This window comes from Stegostoma tigrinum, chromosome 35, assembly GCF_030684315.1.
Source record: "Stegostoma tigrinum isolate sSteTig4 chromosome 35, sSteTig4.hap1, whole genome shotgun sequence".
In the NCBI taxonomy this organism is placed as follows: Eukaryota; Metazoa; Chordata; class Chondrichthyes; order Orectolobiformes; family Stegostomatidae; genus Stegostoma; species Stegostoma tigrinum.
In genome coordinates this window covers 10,920,526-10,941,158 of record NC_081388.1, presented here as the reverse complement: position 1 = coordinate 10,941,158, position 20,633 = coordinate 10,920,526, and the positions used below count along the sequence as shown (strand labels likewise).

General features: G+C 44.7%; 1 protein-coding gene across 1 annotated transcript in view; it reads left to right on the top strand.

The window, feature by feature from the left end:
- Positions 1–3,432: 3,432 nt before the first annotated feature.
- Positions 3,433–20,633, top strand: part of LOC125447397 (adhesion G protein-coupled receptor E3-like) — a 56,668-nt gene continuing 39,467 nt past the window's right edge. The window contains exons 1-5 of the mRNA XM_059640003.1: positions 3,433–3,527; positions 5,383–5,463; positions 8,944–9,075; positions 10,439–10,527; positions 12,709–12,807. Coding sequence (XP_059495986.1) covers positions 3,497–3,527; positions 5,383–5,463; positions 8,944–9,075; positions 10,439–10,527; positions 12,709–12,807 — 432 coding nt within the window. The 5' untranslated portion in view covers positions 3,433–3,496. The remainder of the gene's footprint in view (positions 3,528–5,382; positions 5,464–8,943; positions 9,076–10,438; positions 10,528–12,708; positions 12,808–20,633) is intronic.

Here is a 20,633-nt window from a genome sequence, read left to right as displayed (position 1 = left end):
ACCAAACCAGAACACTACAAAAGGCAGGGAACTTTCTTTACATCTGTTCACAAGATGTGGGCATTACTGGCTAGACCACCATTCAGTCCCTTATTGTTGTTGAGAAGATGGTGATGAGCTGTCGTGGAGTCATAAAATCATACAGCATGGAAACAGACCCTTTGGCCCAAACAATCCATGCTGTCCATAATCCCAAACTAAACTAGTCCCACATGCCAGCTCCTGACCCATATCTCTCCAGACTTTCCTATTCACATGCTTACACAAATGTCTTTTAAACATAGTAATTGTATCCACATCTACCACTTCCTCAGGAAGTTCTTCCCACACACGAACCACACTCTGTAAAAAAAATGTACTTCACATGTCTTATTTAAAATCTCTCTTCTCTGATCTTAAAAATATGCTCCAGTCTTGAAATTCCCTATCCTAGGAAAAGGACAACTACCATTAACTATTAGGGGAGCTATACCCTCATTACTTTATAAATTTCCATAAGGTTGCCTCACAACCTCCTATGCTCCGGTGAAAAATGTCCCAGCCAGTCCTGCTGTTCTTTCTGGATCAAACCATATGGATCTGGATCAAACTATCTGGATCATTCATACCCGGCAACAGCTACAGTTCATGAGGTACGGGTACATCTGAAGTTATATTACAGAGGGAATTCCGGGATGTTAGCCCAGCGACCCTGAAGGAGCAGTGAAACATAATTCCAAGTCAGGATGTGAGTGGCTTGGAGAGGACCTTGGAGATGGTGGTGCTGTTCCCATGTACCCGCTGCCCTTGTCCTTCTAGATGAGAGAGGGCATGGGTTTGAAAGGTGCTGTCGGAGGAACCTTGGTTAATTGAGTTTATAGAGGGAAGAATTAAGAGTGAGAAGGTGATGACTGTAAAGTAAATATTGTTACTGTCTTCATGATTGCTGCACTTAATCAAGCAGCTCTCAGAGGTGATTCAACCGTCCTGTTTTAAACTTTAGCCTGTGTGTTCCAGAGACTGCCGCGTGTGCTTATGCTTGTTATAATCTACAAATAAACATTTTTTAGAGCTGAATTTAACCATATTTTAGCAAAATGGCTTTTGTGTTGAGTTAAGGCTTTTCTCTGCAAGGCCTAGAAAATTTTCTCACACTATGAAACTGATTTGCCTCATTAACTCCCTGTCACACCCCATGGCTCCCCTTTCATCCGATGTGAGCAGGATTGTCCCATTCACGGTCACTGGAAGGATCCTCCCGGAACAGCCTAGAACATTTGAAAGCCTGTTGCTCACCTGGTCAAGCATGGTCAGTCGGTAGCTGAATCCCCCATTCATGACATTAGCCACAGGTGTGACAAACAAGGGGTAACTGGCTCCCTGCTTTGCAAACAGGGGCCGAAGGTCCTGGTGGATGGGTTGGAGCAGAAGAGGGATGTCGTACTCATACAGGAGAACCAGAGGAGGCCATGACACGTGACCCTGCCAGCCTGGGCCAATGTTGCCACCCAGATCACGGTGGCCTCAGAATCTAGAGGAATTCCCAGGACTACAGGAGGGCACAGGTTTGAAAGGTGCTGTCGGAGGAACCTTGATTAATTGAGTTTATAGACGGAAGAATTAAGAGTGAGAAGGTGATGACTGTAAAGTAAATATTGTTACTCTCTTCATGATTGCTGGAGGAAGGTCAATGACCTTCATTTCACCAGTGTAGGTGTCATCATCTTCTTGTTGATACCTCACATTCGCTCTATCTCTGTTACCACACCTACCTCTCAACAAGACTCAATTTCTACTCTCACTCTTGCCTACAACAACTTCTCTCATTCACTCTCACTCACCCAATTCTCCCACACCACTGGGCCTGCAGGGCCTCTGCACTGGCTACTCACTGGGCACACCTCACCCCCTTTCTCCCACTCCCTTTCCGCCACCTGCACTCCGACTAACAGTTGTGTGACCCACTACCATCAGAGTCAATCCATCCCGTCTCTCATTCCAGCAGAAATCATGCCTCAAAGGGGCAAAATTAACCAGTGCTGGCGTTGGAAGGAATCCTGACCCTGACCACCCCAAGCAGCTGAATGGCCATGCCCAAAACCTTGGAATGATATCGGAGACAATCCTTGACATACTGTGCTGGGAGGCTCTGAGTGATTGGGTCTCCCTAAACTTCATTGAGCACCATTTGCCTTAGACATTGAGAGGTAGCTGTTCACTTGGATGCCACACAGTGTGTTTTCTACAGAAGCTGCTGACACATGGTGTAGCTGCGAGATTGGTGTGGCATGGTGCCATCCAGCAACATAAGGACTGCTACAAGCTTCATCAGCTGCCCGACTTTCTGTCTGTGCTAAACAGCGAGGTGAGATAACAGTGCAAAAAAAATACAAAAAGGCAAAAGGCAAGTCAAATAATGCTGTGACCATCCGAGTCGGCACAATGTGGGTGAGGCACTGAGAACAAGTGAGCAGCTTTTCTGATGAAGGGTCTAGGCCCGAAACGTCAGCTTTTGTGCTCCTGAGATGCTGCTTGGTCTGCTGTGTTCACCCAGCTCCACACTTTGTTATCTCGGATGCTTCAGTACCTGCAGTTCCCATTATTGCTGTAAGATGCAGCCTGGTCCAGCCCATGAGCTGGGTATAATGCAGAGCCCTTGCAGTAGCGTTGCTGTGTTATTTGCCAGTGTGCTCCAAAATGCAGCATTGCAGTGCACAAGTGTACTGTAAGGGAAGTGTAAGGGCATTGGAGATATGCCATGATGATGTGCACGGACTGGAACATGTTATATGTAAAGATCAGAGGGTGTGGGGTGTTTGTGGGTGCTGCCTGTGGTGTGTGCCTGAGATGTTGATGCCACGTGTCCAAGACAGAGCTTCAGAGGAGCAAGTGTTGAGCTGGAGTTACCAGGAACCTGTGTGATGTTCACTTTAGGAATTCGCAGCATTGGTTTTTACCTGGAAGGCCGTAGAAAAGGAACCTAACTATTAATGAGACAAGATTAAATAATAATGAGGGCGATAATGAATAATGTTTCCAGTTAATTGACCTCACACTGCTCATAAGTGAGAATCTCATTTCAATGTCCAGAAGTATGTTGGAAAATACAACTTGTTGCTTCTGACATCAAGAAACACCTCACTCGACTTCTCACACAAATCTTCCAGGTTTTTCACGATAGCCCATGTCATCCAGGGCCTGGGAAGATTCTGCCCTTTCTGTTGGAATATGCAGTTATTGCTCAGATATAAATTGTTGCTGCCCAAATATAAAAGGCTGTTAATATTTATACATAAGATGCACTGATTCTGATAAATAATCTGTTAATGTAAATGTGGGAGGTACTATCTAATTTCACAATAAATTTCCTTTTTCCACGTACGATGCAACTTCCTCCATTGCAGTGGCTACTCATGTGGATGATGTAAAGTGTGTAAAAATATTGAGGTTGGTGCTCAGACTCACACAGTGTATGAGAGAGTATTGCTGAAGCATTTGCTCTGGTGGTTGGGAAGTCATGAGATTAGGAACATCATGTTTAATCCTGGGTGAGTACAAGGGATCAGACGAGGTAATCTGTTTAGATGTTCTTATGTGAACTTATACTATCACAGAAACTGTATTGAGTGTGAAGTTTAAATGGATGAAAGGAGTGGATGTGCTACCAAGAGTGCTGATGTGTTCTCAGCTCAGTTCTGTTTGTTCACGGGTCAGAGTGTGCATTTAATGTTAGAAGTACACTGGTGTCAGAAGTTTGGAGGTGATGAGTTCACAGAGAACAAAAAGAGCAAAGAACATTACAGCACATGAATGGCCCCTTCAGCCCCGAAAGACTGTTGATACCTGATGCTTTTTAACTAAATTTTGTTTTACCCCCATGCGGTCTGTATTCCTGTATTCCCTGCCTGTTCTTGTATCTGCCAAGATGCCTCTTAAGCGTTGCTATTGTATCTGCCTCCATCACCTCCTCTGGCTGCGTATTGCAGGCACTTATCAATCTCTGTGTAAGAAACCTGCCCCTTATATATCACCTTTAAACTTTCCTCTGTTTACCTTAAACTTATGTCTCCCCGTAACTGACATTTCTACCCTGGGAAAAAGACTGATTATCAAATCTACCAATGCTTTTCATCATTTTATAGACTTCTATTAGATCATGCCCCATCCTTCAACATTCAAGTGAAAACAAACCAAGTTTGTCCAATCTCTCCTCATAGCTAGTGACCTGCAAATCAGGCAACATCCTGGTAAACTTTTCATGTATCTTTTCTCCAAAGCCTCCACATCTTTCTGGTGTGGTCACCAGAACTGTACACCTTATTCCCATTTGGAGTGTAACTGCAGCCTTGATTGGTTGGACTGAATGCCCTGTTTCTCTGCTGTGGATTCTGATGTAATTCAGTGAAATTCGAGCAAAACTGCCCAGTGCAACACTAACAGGACAGCAAAGCATACAAGCAGCAGCAGTTCAATGGCGCAAATGGCAGCCTCTGACAGTGATGAGAGCTGAGGAAGCCACACAATCCGTTATAGCCATTGCTGCAGATATAAAGTGGGACGGAGCTGTGAAATACTCCTCAGCTTTAAGGAATTTATGTTGATCTCTTTAGTTGTTTTCATCTCCATCTAAAACCAGAAAACTGGAGGTTAGGAGGCACATGACGCTGTTACTTTACCTCAGAGAGCAGGGTGCGAAGACAGCCCACAGATACTGCCCGCTGTGTTCTAGACCCTGTGTGTGATATGAGTTTGGATAAACACAATCCAAATCTCACTGTACATCTGAAATACATTACTGCCTGGCATGATGGATGTGACTGTGTCTTAGGAAGGTCCCTGCTCGCTTTTAACGGGAGCCTTGTCCACAGCCTGAATTGCCACTGCTAATATTACATCGCCTGGCAACACAATGGGTGGGAGGGTGATATTTAAGGTATTAACCACTCACCTGACTCTTCCCTGCCCAATGGAGGGGTAGATTAAAATCGAGGCCAATTGGGTTTTATCAGCCAGGCCACTTGGCAGAATCAAATCTTGTACATTGTGAAACTGACCTTATTATGTCTCTTAATTTGATATTTAGCTTCAGGTAAGATGTCCACCTGGAAGTTTCCAGATTGTTGTACAAAGCCAACTTGGTTCACAACGGCTCTCAGGGAAAGGGACAGGCCCACAGTGCCCAGTCTGGGCTGATACACATGTATCAAACTCAGACATTGTGGAGGGACCTCAGTCGTCTTTCCAACCAAACCCAGATCCATCACCAGTCTGTGCTGGTTAAAATGTTGCTGGACCTGTGCATGGGGTATGGGTGAAGGGTTGGAGAATGACCTTTTCAGGCCAAGAAGAGGGGCAGTTGAGGAATAACATTCTTAAATGTTTCGTGTTTTTTTAATCTCCTAGTGACCTGCTTCATTTGGAGACTGTCCCCAGCTTGGTCTTGTTCGAGGAGTTCTTCCGTTCAAAAAAGTCATGACCTTACAGGTAAGTACGCACCAAGGTCAGGAGACTGAAGACAATGGTCACGTCTTTTCCCATCAGTTTCTGCCCACCTTTGCCCACACACATGCATCACATTCATTTACCACACTGATACCCACATCAATGCCCCACACCCATGCCCCATACCCAGGCCTCCCACATGTGCCTGACACCATTGCCTCACGTATATGCCCCACAATCTTTCCCCTCACCCATGACCATCGTCACCATGTACAATGGTGACCTTTCGGCAAAAACCATCTTTTTACAGTTTAAATTGAAAGAAATCACCTTTATCTGAAGTGGAATAGAATATAAAAGTAAGGGGTCCTGCAACAGATATACAGAGCTTTAGAGAGAGCACATCTAGTGTTCTGCATGCAGGTTATTGAAGGAGTGATATATTTGGAATTGGAAGCAATGGGAAGAACATTCATGAGGCTGATTCCTGGGATGATGATGTTATCACGTGAGGATGGGTGAGCCTATTCCCACAGGAAGAGTGAAAGGTGGGGCAGAACCTTTTAAAGGCCTGGGCAAGATTGGCTGTGGTGAGCTGCGTGGCAGAATCTGGCCAGGAGTCTGGCGAGGCACATCTTGATATGGGGAGCATCTGCTATGTTTTTGCCAAGCTGTGAGGCAAGTTTCCCACTTGGGCTGAGTGGGTTGCTAATGAAGGGGGATTATAGCTTGTTAAACGCCTTGTTAACAGCATTACTCACCTTATAGTATTCAGCTTACTATCTGACCAAATGTGTCAAACAAACTTGATGTCAGGATGCTTGATATAGAAATCAGAACAGGGACCTCGTAACTACAGCTCGCCACTTACTGAACAAAAGGCCCCAATATCTTACTGGCCAGACGTACCTCATGTTCATGCACATTGACATCCAACTTATGCCAACTTCGATGGACTCTTTGAACATCTCCAATCCACTTCTGCATTTGAACGCCACTCCAGCACAGAGCATTGCAATGCAGGAGCAAGGACAGTCAAGAATGCTTAGGGACACACACCCAGCTCATGGACTGAACCAGGCAGTAAGTCCAGGTTGTTTGCTCACGGCCATAGTGCACACTCCACTACAGGCCTTACCTAGATGCTCACAGCGTCCCTGCCTTACATTACCTTGGCTTTTTGTGTTTTACCTCTTCAGCCCCACACATACGTACTAATTCTGATAAAGAGTCACATCAGACTTGAAATATTTATTTGGTTTCTCTCTGCACAGATGTTGCCAGAGTTTCTCCGGCACTTTCTGATTTTCTTGTCAAATTTCCAGCATCTGCAGTGTTTTGCTCATATTACTTCTGCCTGGCGTTGCTGTTTAGCACAGACCGAAAGGAATGAATCATGGATGTCAGCAGGCCACAGTCAAGTCATAGAAACACAGAACACAGCAATTGGAGTTGGCTATTCCACCCATTAAGCCTGTTTCACTACTTATTAAAATCATGACTGATCATTCATGATCAGTAGCCTATTCCTGCTTTTCCTTCATATCCTTTGATCCTCTTAGCCTCAAGTGCTATATCCAGCTCATTTTTGTAGCACACAGTGGCTTGGCCTTGACAGCTTTCTGTGGTAACGAATTCCACAGACCCACCATCCTGTGGCTAAGGAGATTTCTGCTCATCTCCATCCTAAATGGACTACCCCATGTCCTTCAACCGTGATTTTGGACTGCCTCTCCATTGGGAACATCCTTCCTATATCTACCCTGTCTAGTCCTGTTGCCACTTTATGTTTTTCTGAACTCCATCAATTATAATTCTAACTGATTTAATGTCTCCTCGTACATCAATCCCACCATCGCCGGAATGAGCTCATTGCACTGCCTCCATGGCCAGAACATCCATCTTCAGATAAGGAGACCAAAACTGCACAGAAACAATCGGGAGCAAAAGACTTTGTTCCGAAGTTCCTGCACAAAGTATCCCCTAATTTTCCCAAAGGCTGCATGGCTCCCCGAGGCCTGCGCATAGATGCCAGTAGGATGATCTGCAATAATTGTACTGAATGACAGAGCATACTCAAAGGGCCGAGTGGCCTACTCCTGCTCCTGTTCACCATGTTTCTATATTCAGGAGCATGAGGTGTATTTTCAATCAACAAATGATTTGAGAGATATGAAGAATTGACAGGAAAGTGGAGTGAAGGCAGTGTCAGTTATTAAATGGTGGAGCAGTGTTGAGGGGCTGAGTAGCCTGCGCTTGTTCCTATATCTTAGGTTCTAATTAGAGCAAAGTAGTAATGCAACCGTTAACAAACATCACTGTTTACGTTGATATCAGTGAGTGTAAATCGCCACCTTGTGATCCATCCACAACACGTCGCAACTTAACAAGGAGGTCTGAGTGTTCCTGTGGTACAGGGCTTATCACCATTCGTGGGAGTTCTGGCAAAGCAACAACTTGTAAAGGTAAAGAGGATAATCTCTTGTTTGTGATAAGGTTGTTGGTTCACTGGGATGGTCCTTGAATCCAAAGACATTAGAGCCTAACGTCCAAGCAAAATCCAATAGAAAACCCGGGGGGGGATAATAAGGACAACAAATAGTACAGTGGTGAAAGAGGCCCTTTGGCTCACCAAGACACATGATGCCTTTCTAAACAAAAAACATTTTGCCTCTACATGGATCTGTATCCCTGTATTCCATGCCAATTCATATAACCGTCAAGGTGCATCAGAAACATTACTATTGTATCCACCTCCATCACCTCCTGTAGCAGTGTAATCCAGGCACTTGCTACCCTCAGTGTATAAAAGAGTTGGCTCATGCATCTCCTTTAAGTATTCCCCCTTTTACCTGATATCTTGTCCTCTGATAGTTAACAATTGTAGCCTGGGAGAAAGACTCCAATTATCCATTCTATTCATGCCTCATGGTTTTCTTGATATTTTCTAACAACCTTAAGGACAGAAGGAAACAAAATGTTGGACTGGATGGGCAATGGCACAAGTGAATCCCAGATAATGTCCGCAACCTGCGTACAACGGAATACAATGTAACTAAAACCTACAGACTACAATTTACCTTCCAAGCTGTGCACCATCCTGATTTTGAAAATTATTGCCGTTCTTTCAGTGTTGCTGGGTTAGAATCCAGCTTAGGTCAGTGTCAGTTCAAACCTAAAGGACATATATATTTAATCGTTATTCAGAAATCCAGTGAAGAGTTGAGGAGAAACACTGTTAGCCAAAGCATTATTAAAATGTGGAACTTGCTGCAGCATAAAAAGTTGAGCATCAATGCATGAGATGCAATGAGTCAGTGTTGGAGGAGGCTGCTCGTGTAGCATCAAGACCACCAACCATCTAATGGACCAAATGGCCATTTTCCATGCTGCAAATGCAGTGTAATGTAGATTATTAACACCATGTTACCAGGCTTTAGTCAACTGGGAGTCTGTGTAGTCCATGTTTGTTCAGTCAAGCTCTGGAGCAGTTGCTATGATCTCTTTCCCTCTTCCCTTCAGATGTGGACGAGTGTGAGGATGAAGATGTGTGTGGCAAGAATGCAACCTGTGTTAACTCCTTTGGGAGTTACCATTGTATCTGTCGGGCAGGATTTCAGCCAGTTGCAGAACAGACAGGAAAGACCTGCACAGGTAAAGGCAATGATTAAAACACACACCTGCATGGAAGTGATTATTGGCCGTGGAGGTTTGGGTGGGCTTCTGTGTGTGTGTGTGTGTGTGTGTACACGCATGCATAATTAGTTCAGGCCCATTTCCAGATCTAGACTCATGCTGCCCAAGTAGCTTCTTGATGGACCATAGATGCCTGAAAGTTGGGTTTGAGGCTTTATCTTTGAGGCCTCTCCTGAGGGATTCTGGGTGACTAGCAATTACTATGAGGTCAATTCCAGGGAAGAGAAGGTCAGAACAGGCAATAGTAGCTATCAGAAAGCTTGTGGAGCTGAAATTAATTAAATTAGCCTTCAGTTGCTGTTTGCCAAGAATCACAAGTCTGACCCTATGAAGCAAATGTTATTTACAGGGTCTTCCAACTGGTGTTAAGTCCTTCTTTGCAAGAAGAGGGCTTAATGGATGCCTAGCAACTAATTTTTATTAATCTATCATTTAGACTAAACTCTAAGCAGGCTCATTAGTATCGTGTCTGTCAGTTTGGCTGAGTTATTACCACACGGGTCAGAAGAGTGTTGGTATGAAATGCCACACCAGGATTTGAGAGTGTAATCTAAACTGATTGCCCACCACCACACTTTGTGTCACACAAAGACAGAGGGCCTAAAGAGGCATTAAGCAAGCTTGCCTCCGTTGCTCAGTCCTTTGAGTGTAGGAGTTGGGACGTCATGTAGAGTTTATATAACATTAGTGAGGCTTCGTCTGAGGCACTGTGTCTGGTTTTTGTCCCCCTGTCATGGGAAGGATATTATTAAGCAGGAGAGAGCTCAGAAGAGATTCAGCAGCATGTTGCCAGATACAGAAGGATTGAGTTATAAGGAGAGGTGGGGACTTTTTTTCCTTGAGCATGAGAAGTTGGGAACACCTTATTGGAGTTATAAAATCATGAAGGGTATAGTTAAGGTTAATGGTAGGTATCATTTCCATGGGATGGGGTATTTCAAGATGAGGGGACATGTTTTTATGAGAAGATAGGAGTAAAAAAGACACGAGAGGCAGATTTTTTCTACAGAACGTGGTTTGCATGTAAAATGAACATCCTCAGGATGTGGTTGATGTGGGTACAATTACAATGTTTAAAAGACACTCAGGTAAGTACATGAATAGGAGCAGTTTGGAGGGAAATGGGCCAGGAACAGGAACGTGAGATTAGTTTAGTTTGGCATTATGTTCAGCAATGACTGATTGGACCAAAAGGTCTGCCTATGAGATGCCAAAACTGGGCCCAGTCACGTGGTCATCAGAAATCCGTACTAGGAAGATGGCAGGGTTTTGAATTGGGCACTAATATTGAAAGATCTTTTAACTACTCTAATTTTTACAGCTCAACCTCTCAACTGTCCCAACCCAGAAAAGCCAAACAATTCCACCCTCACACAGTGTGGTGGGAAGCATTCACAAACTCTCAAACAGGTATGTGACCCGTACTGTTCCATTCATAAACTGACTCATTGAAACGGTCCTGATGTCTAATGGGGTTCACTTCTTAGTACTCACAATTTTTGATTTAACATGAACATGGATTTGAAATGAGTAGAGGATGATTATAATGGTCACAAGTAATGATTACAGATTTAAAAGGCTGAATGAAAGAAAACAATGTAAAAATTAGCAGCTACTTTCCTGGGAAACTAGCACTTCACTGTTATCTGGCATCAGATTGTTTATATGTGATGTTCCAAATGGTATCTTAGACATTGCCAAACAAGATCCCGTTTAGAAGCTTTTTCCCTTGGTCTGATAAGAACAACTCAACAACTGAAAATTTATCATCTTTAGGTTTGCTTCCTCAATCTGGCTGCTCTCTTCATTATTTGGAAATGAGCTTGGGAAGCCAGTCTGTCCCCAGTAGGTCCAAATGTTCTTGACCATAGGCTCGATTGTCAAGTGAGATGTTAAGCGCAGATCCCATGTGCCTTTATGGTTAGAACCAAGATCACAGTGGCACTCGTGGAGAAAGCACGAGGGAGCTTCCAGTAATGTCCAAGTCAAGATTGAATCCTCAATACTAAATGTTAAATAGTTTATCATTATCTAAGCACTTGGCATTGCTGTTCATGGGAACTTCCTGTGTGAAACTGGAATGCACCTTTCCCTGCCTTACAACTGTGACAAAATCGATATCATGGTCAAAATGTCTACACTCCAGAGGTGAGAGCAGAGTGACTGCCCTTGGCATAAAACCGATGTTTGACCAAGTTTGACCTCAAGGAGCTCCAGCAAAACTAGACTCATTCACAATCAGGGGAAACTTTCTGTTGGTTGGAGTTGTAGCTGGCACAAAGGAAGATGGTTGTGGTTGTTAGAGGTCTGTCATCCCAGCTCCATGACATCTACGCCGAACCGTCTTCAGCTGCTTCATCAGTGAATGTCTGTCCATCGTGAGTGGGGATGCTCACACAATGTTCAGCGCCATTCACCACTCTCCAGTTACTGAACCAATCTGTGTCCATCTGCAGCAAGACCTGGACATCATTCAAGTTTGTTTTGATTAAGTGGCAAGTTGTATTCACACTACATAAGTGCCAGGTAATGAATATCTCCAACAAGAGAAAGCCTGAACATGACATTCAATAACCTGGGCGTTACCATTGACCAGAAATTGAATTGGACCAGTTGTATAAGTATAGGGGCTACCAAAGCAGGTCAATTCAGCAATGCAGAACTCGTCTTCTGACTCTCCAAAACCTGTAGACTGTCTACAAAACAGAAGTCAGATGTGTGGTGGAATACACTTCACTTGCCTAGATGAGTGTCACTCTAACAACACTCAAGAAGCTGCATACCATACGGAATAAAGCAGCCTACGAGATTGGACCCATCCACCACCTTCTAAATTCTCTCCTTCCACCAGTGACTCACAGTGGGAGTACAGTATCCGATTAACAAGATGCACTGCAGCACCTCACCAGGGCTCCCATGGCAGCACCTGGGAAAATTGTCACCTCTAGGACAAGGGCAGCTAATGCCTAGAGAACATCAGCAATCTCCAGGCCACACACCATCCTGACTTGGAGTTATATCACCGTTCCCTTGCTGTAACTGATTCCGAATCCTGCAACTCCCTGCACACTTTCCCCATGAAGAGCACTCCAGGTGCTCCCTACATGAGATGGACTGCAAGAATTTATGAAAGAAGTTCACCATCACCTTCTAGAGGGCAGATAGGAATGGGCAGTGACTAATAAATACTGTCCTAACCAGTCACACCCATTTCCCATGAACAGATAAAATTAAAAAATCAATTAATTGTAAAGCATTTTTATCATGTTGGAAAGGAATGGTGGTGCGATATAATTTTCAGTCTTTGTTTCTTTCTTCAGGAGAAGCATCCCATGTCAATGATGTTCCCTACTGCTGGTGCTACAAACTCCAGTGGGATAGAACCAGATGACACTGTCTGGTATGATCCCAGCGTCACCACGGGTGACACAAGCAATGTCATGTCCCTTATTTCCAGACGATACAGAATCGATTCTCCAGGCTTTTGCTCTCGGGACTGTTATTTTGGTGTATTTTCTAGTTTGACTTGCTCAGTATTAGTTATCAATGAGAAGAGGTGTTTTTTAACTATTGCCTTGTTCCACTGTCTAGACAAACTCGGAGGGTATTGGGTCTTGTTCTGCAATGGAAGCAGCTCACAAATTACTTAACAAAGTCTGTCAGAATTTCAGCGTCACAGGGGATCTCCAGGTAAGGAATTATAGGCCCAGTGTTTTTATTTACTCTAAAAGTGACATGGTTCTGGTGCAGAGTGTTACACTGTACAAAGCCAGTCAGTGAAGAATGATACCAGAGCCAGTCTTACCATAGACCTGCATTTATTTACAGGGTGAAACAGTAGAAGCACGTGCCTCTAAACGCAACCATCTAAAGTTTCAGTGAATGTCTGTTTATTTTAAAATTTTAACTCTTTTTTCAATTGACCTACTTTTCTACTCAACCTGTTCTGGGATATGATTACATACCTCTGGAGCAGGTAGGACTTGAGCCCAGGTCTCTCAGTCTTCTGGAGAGTGAGTATTACAGGCACTACCACTACACCGCAAGAGAGCCTTTGAATGTTTCTTGGTCTGGCCTCAGTTGTGACACCAGTTAATGTCTTCCATCAGAACATAACACATTTGGTAAACATTTATCAGAAAGGACAAGATTTTGGCAGATTAAGCTGATACACTGGATTTATATGTGCACTAAAATGTGGATATCCTGAGCTAAAACCCCACCTCTCTCTTTGTACTGGGATTACAGTTTACATAAATATAAGCATGTAGCAAGCAGGGGTGAGTTATTTGCTCGACCCGTCAGCCCAATGGTTTACTTGGGATTATGCAAAATGCATTACAAGAGGTATTTCTTTTTTCCGTATAGTCATTTGATGATAGACAATGGATGTTCCCATATATCGATGTAACCTTTATATTACAGGAAAAGCTTGAGCAGGACTAAGAGGAATTGGGAGAGGTGTCACTACCTCTGCAGCCTCCAACCCCCCAAACCTCCAAGGTGTTTGTGTTCCTCAGAATCTAGGCTCGTTCGCATTTCTGAGTTCAATGGCTCCATCATCACCTTTTGCTGCCAGGGCCCCAAGCTCTGGAATACAATATACATCAGCTTTTCTACCTTTCATCATTTCCATTAAGTCATAAAAATATAGAAACAGGAGAGAGCCATTCAGAGCCATGGGACCTCTTCCATCATTCAATAAGAGCAGGGACAATTTAGTTTTAGCCATAACATCACTTCCCTGCCTGAATCCCGAAACTTTGTCTTCACTGTTGCTCAAAAATCGAACTTAGCCATCAGGATGTTCAGTGGCCCAACCTCCACTGCTCTCTATGATGCAGATTTCTGAAGATGAATAACTCTCTGACAGAAAGAGTTCCCCTTGTCATTGTCTGAAATAGAAACCCCTTATTGTGCTCCTTAGTGCTAGATTCCCCTGTGAGGGAAAGTATTCTCCGAGCATCCGCCCTGTAAAGCCCCTTGAGAATGTAATATCTTACAATAAGATCCCCTCTCGTTCTTCTAAATGCCAATGAGTCTAAGCCCAAATGTGCTTAACCTTTCCTCATAAGGCACCCACTTTCTCCCAGGAATCAACTGAGTGAACGTTCCTTGAACTACTTCTGATGCCAGTAATATCATTTCCATGAAAATTTAATTTAGGTACTGCTGAGATTCAGCCACACAGATTGCCACGCAACTGTCGCAAGACTTTTCAGTTTTCAGTCTTCACCCCTTTTATTGTTAAGACTAACACTGTATTTGTCCTGTTAATTACTTGCTGAATCTTCTTGCTATTGTAACGTGAGATTTGAACACGCAGAAGGTCCAAAGATACTTAAACGTGAATACATCATTTCAGTGACATTAAGTTATACCAAAAGTCAAGGGAAATTAAAATCAAATGAGAAAGTATTTATTTGGAATGAAGTCTCTGGTTTACATTGAGTTGAGAAATCCCTTGTCTGTCTGCTCCTTCCTGAAATAATTAACCAAAGGCCGGTATCCCATTACCAAGTCACCCTTTATTCACACGAGCTTAGAGCATGACATTGACACAGCTGGCTCAGGTCCAGCTCTCAGAGTGAGGAGAGCCCGTGGCTCTCCTGTTTATGTCTGTCAGCCAGGTGTCCCTCATTGGACCAAACAAACAGCCCCAACAGGGGAAATTATATTCTGTGAGATCGACCTGGCTGACATCGTTCTAATCACTACACTTCACCTTTCACCTCCTTCCTCCAAAGCGACTCTTTTATTCCAAAGCAGGTTTGTTTGACTACTCTGTGCCAGCTCTCTCCATTGCCTGCAGGTGGAGGCACAATTTCTCAAGCTGCCGTACTGAGTGCCGTTTCACATTGCCACCTGCTGCTAGAGGTTCCATTACAGTAACTTTTGTGATTCATGTACAAGAGGACTCAGATTGCTCCGCACTGCAGCACTCTGTGATGTTTTTCTATTTAACTGATATTCTGATCTTTTATTCTTTCTGCCAAAGTGGACAACCTTATGTTTGACCATATTATTCTCCATCTACCATTTATTGCCAGATGCCTTGACCTATCTGTATTCCTTTGCAGACTCTTTTCATCCTCTTCAACTTGCTTTCCTTTGTGTTGTTTTTTAATCTTTCATGGAGAGTGAGCATTGTTGACGAGACCGGTAATTGTCACCCTCCCTCAATTTTGCTTAAACTGAGGCCATTTTGGAGGTGGCGCAGACTTGAAGGCCTGAAAGTTGTTTTCCATACTGTTTGATTCAGGGGGCAGTTAAGGGTCAACCACATGGTTGTGAGCCTGGAGTCACATGTAGGCCAAACTGGGTGAAGGTGGCAGGCCTCCTTCCCTAAAGGGCATAAATGAACTTGCCTGGTCTTCACAACAATTGGGATCATTTCATGGTATCTTTGTGTCACAAGCCATTTTGGATGCAATGTATTTGGTTCCCCTCTTTAAAACATATCTTAAAACCTATCTTTTCGATCATGTTTTCAATCACCATGTGACTATTGTGACCAAGTGTTATACTTTTATAGTACTCCTGTTGTGATGGTCGACATGTTTTGGGGAAAGAAGCCAATATTTTATGGTAAGCGGATGGCCCTCAATGAATTCCCAACTTCTGAACGGAGACTGGATCTTCCAATCTGAATATGAGTTTGATATCCAATGAGATGTTCTTATCTGATGGGTGTGTAGCATCCCATCATTGTGTAGCTTGTAGGGACCCATAAGACCTCCCTGCAATTGTGGACTAACCAATGTGTGAAGTTGGTGCAAACATGACCATTATAAAGGTAGGAGCGTTCAAATCACAGACTGTAAATTGGGCAGGATCTGATTGATGTGAGCCAGCAGTAAAACAGTCTGGGTTACATGTAATGCAGATGCACAGCAACAGGATTGACTCTCAGCTCCAATCTGGAACGGACTTGGGAAGCCACTCAGTTCAAAGGCAACAAATGTTAGCAATTTGCAATAAGGACAAGGCAGGAGATTGGCACCTGGGCACAGAACCAGCACAGGCATGGTGGGCTGATCGGCCTCCTTTGGCACTGTTACAATTCTGTGATTCTGTGCAAACACCTATTTTGGCTGTTTCTGTTTAATTTCAAAGTTTCTATTTGTGAATTGCAGTTCACTGCTGCTGTGATATGTTACAAAAAATAGAACATATATAGAACATAGAAAAGTACAGCACAGTACAGGCCCTTTGGCCCATGATGTTGTGCCGTGGAATAATCCTAATCCAAAAATAAAATAAACTAACCTACATTCCCCTCTATTCCCTGCTGTCCATGTGCATGTCCAGCAGTCGCTTAAATGTCACTAATGACTCCGCTTCCACGACTACACTGGTAAACTATTCCATGCGCTCACAACTCTCTGGGTGAAGAACCTCCCTCTGACGTCTCCTCTATACCTTTCTCCTAACACTTTAAAACGATGACCCCTCGTGGCAGTCAATCCTGCCCTGGGGAAAAGTCTCTGGCTATCGACTCTATCCATGCCTCTCATTACCTTGTGCACCTCGATCAGGTCACCTCTCTTCTTCCTTCTCTCTAGAGAGAAAAATCCGAGCTCAGTCAACCTCTCCTCGTAAGACAAGCCCTCCAGTCCAGGCAGCATCCTGGTAAACCTCCTTTGCACCCTCTCCAAAGCCTCCACATCTTTCCTATAATAGGGCAACCAGAACTGGACACAATATTCCAAGTGTGGTCTCACCAGGGTTTTGTAGAGCTGCAGCATAACCTCACGGATCTTAAACTCGATCCCCCTGTTAATGAAAGCCAAAACACCATATACTTTCTTAACAACCTTAACAACCTGGGTGGCAACTTTGAGGGAGCTATGCACTTGAACACCAAGATCCCGCTGCTCCTCCACACTGCCGAGAATCCTGCCTTTAATCCTATATTCAGCAATTAAGTTTGACCTTCCAAAATGTATCACTTCGCATTTATCCAGCTTGAACTCCATCTGCCATTTCTCAGCCCAGCTCTGCATTCTGTCAATGTCTCACTGAAGCCTGCAATAGCCCTCGATACTATCAACGGCACCTCCAACCTTTGTGTCATCAGCAAACATGCTAACCCACCCCATAACCTCCTCATCCAAGTCATTTATAAAAACTACAAAGAGCAGAGGCCCAAGAACAGAGCCCTGCGGAACACCACTCAGCACTGACCTCCAGGCAGAATACTTACCATCTACAACCACTCTCTGCCTCCTGTCAGCCAACCAATTCTAAATCCAGACAGCCAAATCACCCTGTATCCCATACCTCCTGACTTTATGAATGAGCCTGCCCCTCACAAAGCCGTGCTGACTCCCTTTAATCATGCTATGCTTTTCCAAATAGTCATAAATCCTATCCCTCAGAATTCTTTCCAAAACCTTGCTGACCACAGACATAAGACTGACTGGTCTGTAATTTCCAGGGATTTCCCTATTCCCTTTCTTGAAAAGAGGAACAACATTTGCCTCCCTCCAATCTTCTGGTACGACTCCCATGGAGAGTGAGGAGGCAAAGATCTTCACCAGCAGCTTAGCAACCTCCTTTCTCACTTCCCGGAGCAACCTAGGATAAATCTGGTCTGGCCCTGGGGACTTATCAATCTTAATGTTTGCCAAAATTTCCAGCACATCAACTTCCTCAATCTTGATCTGTTCAAGCCTGTTTTCCTGCTCCTCAAAGTTCTCATTCACAACAAGGTCCCTTTCCTTAGTGAAAACCGAAGCAAAAAAATCATTTAGGGCTTCCCCTATCTGTTCAGACTACACGCACAAGTTCCCTATGCTATCCCTAATCGGCCCTACCTTCTCCCTGATCATTCTCTTATTCCTCACGTATGAGTAAAATGCCTTCGGGTTCTCCCTAATCCTTGCTGCCAAGCCTTTGTCATGCCCCCTCCTGGCCCTCCTCAGTCCACTTTTGAGCTCCTTCCAAGCAAGCCTATAATCCTCTAAAGCTGTGCTAGACCCTTCCTTCCTCCACTTTACGTACGCTGCCTTTTTCTTTTTGACAAGAAGCACCTCTGTATCCCTCATCCAAGGCTTCTTAACCTTACCCCTTCTTACCTGTCTCAGAGGAACAAATTTATACATCACTCGCAACAACTGCTCCTTAAACAGTCTCCACATGTCTGCCGTGCCCTTTGTGTGGAACAATTGCTCCCAATCTGTACTTCCCAACTCCTGTCTGATAACGTCATAATTTCCTTTTCCCCAGTTAAATATCTTCCCCTGGTAACAGCTCCTTTCCCTTTCCATGGCTATGGTAAATGTGAGGCTGTTGTGGTCACTGTCGCCAAAGTGTTCTCCCACCACGAGATCTGACACCTGTCCTGGCTCATTGCCGAGCACCAAATCCAAAATGGCCTCCCCCCTCGGCCTGTCCACATACTGAGTAAGGAAACCCTCCTGAACACACCTGACAAAAACGGATCCATCCAAACCATCTACACTAAGGAGGTTCCAATCTATATTGGGAAAGTTGAAGTCACCCATAGCAACAACCCAGCTACATTTGCACTTTTCAACAATCTGCCGGCCCATGAGTTCTTCGATCTCCCTACTGCTATTTGGGAGTCTGTAGAAAACCCCCAGTGAGGTGCCTGCTTCCTTGCTGTTCCTAACTTCCACCCATACTGACTCAGTCGACAAACCTTCCTTGGCAACCGCAGCCCATACCACCTCAGTAGACGAATCCTCATCAAAAGTTCTTTCATCCACCATTATACTGTCCTTGACCAACAAAGCCACACCTCCCTCCCTTTTACCACCTTCCCTGACTTTAATGAAAGATCTAAACCCTGGAACCTGCAACACCCATTCCTGACCCTGCTCTACCCATGTCACCGAAATGGCCACAACATCGAACAGGTACCTATCCAAGCTGCAAGCTCACCTACCTTATTCCGGATACTCCTGGCATTAAAGTAGACACACTTCAATCCAGCTTGCTGTCTGCCAGCACACTCCTGTGACAGTGAGCTCCTGACCATGTCCTCCCTACGCTCATCCTCCTGTGTACTAGAACTACACCTCAGTTTCCCATCCCCCTTCTGAGCTAGTTTAAATCCACCCGAATAGCACTAGCAAATTTCCCACCCAGGATATTAGTGCCCCTATGGTTCAAGTGGAGAACGTCCTGTTTGTAGAGGTCCCACCTTCCCCAGAATGAGCCCCAATTGTTCATGTACCTGAAGGCCTCCCTCCTGCACCATCCCTGCAGCCACATGTTCAGCTGAAATCACTCCCTGTTCTTTGCCTCGCTGTCACGTGGCACGGGTAACAAACCAGAGATAACCACTCTGTTTGTTCTAGCTCTCAGCTTCCACCCTAGCTCCCTGAAATCCTGCCTGACATCCCTATCCCTATTTCTACCTATGTCATCGGTGCCTATGTGGACAACGACTTGGGGCTGGTCACCCTCTCCCTTTAGGACCCCAAAGACACGATCCGAAACATCACGGACCCTGGCACCTGGGAGGCAACACACCAACCATGAGGCTCTTTTGTTCCCAGCAAGCCTTCTATCAGTCCCTCTAACTATTGAGTCCCCAAGGACTATCACTCTCTTCCTATCTCCCCTTCCCTTCTGTGCAAGAGGGACAGACTCTGTGCCAGAGACCTGCACCCTACTGCTTGCCCCTAGTAAGTTGTCCCCCCCCAACAGTATCCAAAACGGTACACTTGTTTTTCAGGGGAACGACCACAGGGGATCCCTGCACTGACTGCTTTTTCCCCCTTCTAACAGTTACCCAGCTTTCTTCACTCTTAGGAGTAACTACTTCCCTGAAACTCTTGTCTATCACTGACTCAGCCTCCCGAATGATCCAAAGTTCATCCAGCTCCCGCTCCAGTTCCCTAACGCAGTGTTGGAGGAGCAAGAGTTGGGTGCACTTCCTGAAGACGTATTTGGATGGGACACTAATGGCGTCCCTCACCTCATACATCATGCAGGAGGAACATTCCTCTACCTGCACTGCCATCCCTGCTAATCCCCTAAACAGAAATTTTAAAAAAAAGAGAAGCTTACCTTGATTTGTCCCTGGTGTATAAGGTTAAAGGAGGTGGATGGGTGGGAGGCCGTACAAGGGTAGGGTCTCGGGTTTACACAACGATCACTTATATAGCTGAGGGATGTTAAAAAAGGTCACTCCCTTCCCAGAAACCTCTTGCTCCGAGGTGCTGCTGATCGAGGTAAGCTTTTTAAAGATTTAAATCTCTGACTCACCGGCTTCCCGACAAGCCCCCGGTCCAAGCTCCCACTCGCGCCACCGCTGCAACCAGAAGTGACCTGCCTTATCAAATGCCTTGCTGAAGTCCATGTAAACCACATCCACTGCTCGACCCTCGTCAACCTGTCTCGTGACTTCCTCAAAGAGAGAGGAGCACTAACCTGATTGTGCCAGATAATTCACAGTCACAGGGGGAGGGGGTGGAGGGCAGCAAAAGGGACGGGAGGGAAAAAGAGAGGAAAGGAAGATTCCAAGACAATCATAGTGAAAA